The sequence below is a fragment of the Gastrolobium bilobum genome, unplaced genomic scaffold (assembly GCF_033153095.1).
Source record: "Gastrolobium bilobum isolate Gb01-03AN ecotype WA unplaced genomic scaffold, APGP_CSIRO_Gbil_v1 utg28982, whole genome shotgun sequence".
NCBI lineage: Eukaryota > Viridiplantae > Streptophyta > Magnoliopsida > Fabales > Fabaceae > Gastrolobium > Gastrolobium bilobum.
In genome coordinates this window covers 112,584-118,925 of record NW_026899952.1, presented here as the reverse complement: position 1 = coordinate 118,925, position 6,342 = coordinate 112,584, and the positions used below count along the sequence as shown (strand labels likewise).

The window sequence follows — 6,342 nt, the reverse complement described above, 5'->3', positions numbered from 1 at the left end:
GACAGCCCTTGTTGGTATAAAATAGCATTCATAGGTTTCTGTTTGTTTAATGATAAACAAGAAGATACAAATAGGGAATATAATATACACTTCTTGATCCAACGTAAAAAGACAAACGGGAAAAGTAAAAATTGAAAACAAAAGAACAAGTTTAAAAGGGTTGCATTCATATTCATTACGTATAAAATTTGTCATCAAAAGCCATGAACTTTAAACAGTTATCTTTGCATTATGTCACTAGCATCCTTCTTGATAGTAAAATCCCATAGGTCCCCATATTTCTCATTGAAATCCCATATGCTCATGGTATTATATTCATTTATCAACTTGTCTCGAGCTCCCCTTTCCATATTGTATATCTGAGGTTCAAAGTGGTGAGGTTTATCAGGTTTATCCATCTCAATAATGCAAAATACAATTGTGAATATGCCTGCTCCAATGTATAAGTACTCCCCCTGAAAGAAAGATAGTAATTAGGATTACTTGTTCCTCATTCTTCATTTTTTTTATATCCAAGCAAAGTAGCCAATTGATTTGAAGATTGAGTCCTTCTTCATTAATATCGATTAACATTTAGAATTACCGGAACATGGAAGAACACCCCAGCAGCAATGGCTGGTGGGAAGAGCAATGAAATAAGCCCTGCATAAGAATCAAAATAAGAAGTAAATGATAATCAAAATTGAAAATTATAATAAGAGTTAGTAAATGATAAAAGGTGTATGGAAAGCACACCCTGGAATCCTGTGGGGGGTTCTGTTGCTGCTATATCTTCCGCAATCAAACCCCAAAATGATCCTGAAATCAATATTCATTATGCACTTTGTCAGGTTACAGGTGCACTTAAAATCAAGAACTTTTTTCTTAGCAACAGAAGATTTAGATTCTGTTTGTTTTGAATTGACAATTGTCATGTGATATATAAAATCATTAATGTGACATTCACCTCACCGTTTAAGTTTTTCAGTTAAAATTAGTTTTTTTACATGATATCATAATCTTCGTGACCAAATGATCATAATTTCAATTTTTACTGTCCGCGTTCAATTAATAAATAATTAAATACTATAGAATTTTTTAGCATAAGTAAGTGGTGTATGTGTATTTTCCAGCTTTCAAGTCCAAATTGACTAATATGTGAAAAGATACGTTTGACAAATATAATATAAAATCATTAATATGATCTTCATCTATCAACTCAAATTTGTAAGTTGAAATAGTTCTTTACACGAAACAAATTTTATTGCCAAAAGAAGCAAATACCTAGTAATAATCTCCAAAAATTGAAAAGAAGAAGAAGAAAAAGCACTACATAATACATATATCAATAATGTTTATCAATTCTGATGTTAAAATCAATCATGGGAAAGCCATCACCCTCCTTATAATTCTGAAATTGAAAGAGTAAGCATGAGTGAACAAACAAGTACCTTTCGGTTCTTCTCCTTCATAGAAAGTGTGGTGGCCATCATATATTCCATACTCGAAATCTTCCTGAAATTTGCACAAAAGAAACGAAACCCATCACAAACATAATGATAAAAAAGAGAAAGGGATAGAGAAACAAATTAAAGTGTAACTAAATACAGGGGCAACGCCATTAGTGGCAAATTGATCTCTGGGATCTTCATTGAGGTCAGGCTCAATCTCATTGAAACCAGCGTTCAACAAAAACCTTGTTGAGCTGATATTCTTGGTTAAGATGCCATTCAAGTTGGGTGGTATTGAAGATGATAAGAATTTGGAAGCAAGTTTGGGTTGAGAAGTGATTGGAGGGAAAAGTGAGAGTGAGGAACAAAGCGCCATGTGTGGTTTGGTTGGTTCTGTATCTGATGACATTATCTGTTTTCTCCTTATTTTATAACACACAGTCCACACAAGAAATTTTACAGCTTTTGTTGTTCACTAAATTATCAACTTGTTATTAATGAAATTATTTCATCATGTGCAAAAAAAAAAACTGAATTGAATTGCGATTTACCTATTTTAACTTTAGAATTTTGATAAATTAAGTTTTAACTTTTGTAATTTATCTACTTGAATTTTGAGCATTTTGTGATTCAGAATGTTTTTACTAAATTATTACTATTTATGACTTTAAATCTTAGTGCAAAGAAGTATTTAGCTAAGAAAAAAAAATAAACATAATCACATGTTTGTTGTTAAACATAACAATGGGTTCGTTTTTACTGCGGTGAATGCAGATAAGTTATTTGCATTGAGCTTAAAATGATATTGTTTTGGGACGAAAATTGTAAGAGCTGCAAGTCTAATATGTTCCCTCTGAGGGGATGAATGTCTCTATATGGGTGTTGCCACTAATAGAGATAAAGACCAAGTTAAACGACGACGTCCCCAGTACAAGGTCAGGATCTGCAAGGAGGGGGGTGTGTGTGTGATAACAAGGGCTTGAAGGAATGACAGAGTAACGGTACATGAGCAACGATCACCTTGCTTGGTGATGAAAAGGTATTTACAGGGGGGAAGATGCCTTACTCGCATGGGAGGGCGAGCCGGGTCAACTCTCCTTGGGGAGAGTGATGGGCACCTGTCATTGATGATGTGGCAGCAACGTAGCCCCTGCTGTGCTAGTGGCAGTCGCTGCTACTGTAACTGTGGGAGGGAAACACATATATAGGGGGTCTGGAGAGGCTACCTGGGAAAGGTAATTCCCGAGATAAGACATTTTGGTGTCTCTCTTCGGGTTTTTTTTAATATGATCCCGAACCATGATAAATTTGGTGGTCCTTTACCAAAAAAGGAAATATTTTCTTCCATTTATACCCCTGTTTTCCTTTTAAATTTCCTTCCAATCCTTTTTTCCTCCTATTTTTAGAAAAGGAGCACAAGCTCTCGGTCCACCGAAAACAAGCTCCTCCCCTCGAGAACATCGTCCTATGGGGACAGAAAGGGTGGAGGGTTGGTAAGCCCTAGCCAGTAAGGCTGACCTGGATGAGTGGGAGGGATATGAGCCTGTCTTAATGGGCTGATCGGTTGGGGCAATCCAGAACATAAATCAATGTATTTTTATAATTATAATTTATTTCAAGGTTATAATATTTTTTATCATTATAATTTTTTAATCTTTCAAACCAAAACAATGTCTTTTTGAGAGTAAATATAGATAACTTATCCGTGTTTTATTAAAGCCAAAAACAATTGATAGAAATAGTGACTTGCTAAATGCTTAACATTCAAGTGAGTAATTTGTTAAGATTAGAACTTAAGAGACGATTCGTTTAATATCTAAAGTTAAAATTGCGTAATTTGTAATTGGGTTTAATGTTTGCCTTGCAGAACATAGATAATTTTATTATTGCACTCACAAAAAAGTGAGTGGAGTTTATGAGAAATAGAAGGAGAATGAGAGAAAAGCAGGTCCATCCACTCTCATATGGATGCAATAGGTAAAATTATTTTGATCTTGTATAAGAAACATTAAACCCTTTGTAATTACATAAAAATTTAAATCTGAATGTTGAAAAGGAAAATAATTTATGAACTCATATGGTTATGGACTAATCTCATCTCCTAAAATAATAATTCTAACACTAATACACAGCACGACAACCCGGTTTTCGATAAGCCATTACTGAGATTCATTACGGTTTGCTGCGTTAACAATAACTATACATAACCTCTCATATGCACAGGCAAAGAATTCAATATCTTATACCCAAATTACATACTCTATAAGCATATCCCTAAACAAAATAGAGGGTGGACAAGAAAATAAGGTATTTATAGGGTTTAATAATATGAACAATAGGGGATGTTATTATTAAAATTAGTCATGAATATTTTAATCTAAAATAAATATGCCTGACCATCGTTTCGATCATATAAAAGGTATTTTTTTCATAAACTAAAAAAAGTTAGGTGTTGAGGACCCGCCAAAACGGGGCGGGTTGGGTTGAGATTTTCAACCCACCAACCCACCTCAACCCGCCCCGCCTAGAAGTGGGTCAAAACGGGTTCAACCCGCCGCGGGGCGGGTTGACCCGCCGGGTTTTAAATTCTTTTATTATTTTTTTTATTTTTTTACAATTAGATAGTATTTCATTAGTACTTAAATTTTTGTGATATTCAATTTTTTTTTATCTTAGTACTTTCTAAAAAAATAAAGAATAACAATTTTATTTATGACAAATGTTATCTATTTATAAATTCCTAAAGAATGTTCGATAAATATTAGTATACATTTAAGATTGAGACTAAAAAAAAATATAGAGAAGTGTGAAATAAAATAAAATAGTATTAAAAAAATTCATAAAACATAATTTATTTTTGAATTTTAATTAAATTTTTTTAATTGGCGGGTTGGTGGGTTGACCCGCCAACCCGCCAACCCTCCATAAAACAGGGTGGGTTCATTTTTACAACCCATATTTTTTGGCGGGTCAACCCGCCCCGCCCCGTTTTTGGCGGGTTGGTGGCGGGGCAGGGCGGGTCGGGGCGGGTCAACCCAAATTGCCACCCCTAGTTGAGGTGCTCAATCATGTTCATGTTGTCCTTGTATTCCAACTTCACAAGTCAGCGAATCAAGTGTGTTTTGTTTCTGAGAGTCTTCTTTTGAATCACAGACTCCAGTTTCGTCCATAACTCGTACGCATTCGTGAATTCAGACACTTGCTCAAAGAGACTTTTGTCAATATATTTCTTGATCATGGCCACCACTTTTTGATTCAGGATTTTCCACTCCTTCTCGATTTTGCCTTCAGGCATCTCTTTATGAACTATGGCTCATACATGTCTTTGCAGTACAATGGTCTTCCATCATAGGTCTCACTATGTAAAGTTGTCTGTCGTCATCTTGAATATGTCTCCGTCATGAGCAACGCCACTAGTCTCCATCTTGTCTCCTTTAGAACCCTTCAAACCCGGACTCTGATACCATTGTTGGGACAAGTCGGTCCCTCAAAATTGATGAGCAAGCAATTGGATCTTGGGTCAATACGTTGAGTTAAGAGCTCAGCTTTACGAGGTCAGCCTTAAGCCACCAGGTCGGTCTTGCGCAACATAAAATGAAAAATGTGCGGAGGAGAGAGACAAAGAAGAACACAATTAATTTTAACGTGAAAAAACTCCTTCAATGTGAAGAAGTAAAAATCATGGGACACTAGTCCATAAAATCATTTACTATGAATAAGAAAGATTACAAAGAGTCAAGTTTCCCTAATCTTTCACTAGAGGTACAATCAAGCATCACCAACAATGGTGGTATTCCCAAACTTCTTTCTAGAGATATTCAAATTCTTTCAGCTAACCAATTATAAAAGGTTTTCAAGTATTTATATAAAGGTGAAGGAAACCCTCCACCTTCTTCGAGAATGTTCTTCAATGATGAGGTGATTGAGATGGTTGGGCTGTCTAGAGCCTTGGACCCAATAAATGAGAGTGCATATCAGTATTAATGGAGGAACATCACCCAACAATATTAACCATAGCTTAAGGAGAGTCATTGTGAGTGCAAGCTCATGCTACGAGAGAGAAAAGAACTATAACATTTTGCCCTTATCCTCACTATGTACATGAAGATGAAATGTGGGTGTAGTGAGCAACGCAGAAGAGTAGTGCCATGAGGTCCAAATAGAGCCTCTTTGACATATCTTTTTTTAAGTTAAAAGTTACTTTTAAATTAAAGTTAAGAAAAAAGTTTTAAAAAAAAAGTTAAAAAATATTTGGTGATTATATAAAATTGTTCTGGTGATTTTGAAAGAAAAAAAAAAGATAAAATGATTTTTAATTAGGATGAATTAATAGGGTAAAGAATAAAATTTATGAATATAATTTTAGAACAAGGGTAAACCTGTAAAATGAATATGAGGACTCTAATAAGCTAACATAAATCTTTTTTTTTTTTTTTAAAAAGCTTTTCCTAGAGCTATTAGTTTTTATCTTTTTTTTCTTAAAAAAAAACTCGTTGATTAAAATGGATCCTCTCCTTTTAAAATTTTATGTCTATCATTTTTTTTTAATTAACAACAAGTATCATCTATGAGAGGCAATCATATTTGGGTCAGATTCAAGATTAAGGTTTTAAATTCTTTCAAAAGATGATACTGAGAAAGATCGAACACATATTCTCACCTCCACTTGCTCAACTCTTATATACCAATTAAGTTTTATCATTTGATTGTGTACTTTTTTTTATAATAATTAAATCTCACTTATTTAATGCATGTAAAAAATAAGATATATACAAAAATTTCAAATATAAAATTTTAAGATAGGATGATCGATTCCACTTTTTCGGCCACACTTATACACACACGTATTCACAGAGAGAAAGAGAAAGAGACCATAATCTCATGTCCTTTGCCATATCTCTCTTTTATTTGA

General features: G+C 34.1%; 1 protein-coding gene across 1 annotated transcript; it reads right to left on the bottom strand.

Moving 5' to 3' along the window:
- Positions 1 to 1,855, bottom strand: LOC133294359 (photosynthetic NDH subunit of subcomplex B 5, chloroplastic). The gene is made up of 5 exons (XM_061493012.1): positions 1,588 to 1,855; positions 1,431 to 1,494; positions 736 to 798; positions 584 to 642; positions 1 to 455 (listed from the first exon to the last, which is right to left on the bottom strand). The coding sequence occupies exons 1-5, from the start codon at positions 1,837 to 1,839 to the stop codon at positions 219 to 221; spliced, it is 675 nt and encodes a 224-aa protein (XP_061348996.1). The 5' UTR covers positions 1,840 to 1,855; the 3' UTR covers positions 1 to 218.
- Between the last annotated feature and the right edge of the window lie 4,487 nt (positions 1,856 to 6,342).

What these genes read in the sequence shown, in the direction of transcription:
- LOC133294359 (XM_061493012.1), bottom strand. Translation starts at nt 1,839, where the DNA reads ATGTCATCAGATACAGAACCAACCAAACCACACATGGCGCTTTGTTCC. An exon ending in ACCCCCCACAGGATTCCAGG is followed by an intron (nt 643 to 735) that starts GTGTGCTTTCCA and finishes ATTCTTATGCAG; the next exon opens with GGCTTATTTCATTGCTCTTC. An exon ending in GGGTGTTCTTCCATGTTCCG is followed by an intron (nt 456 to 583) that starts GTAATTCTAAAT and finishes TCTTTCTTTCAG; the next exon opens with GGGGAGTACTTATACATTGG.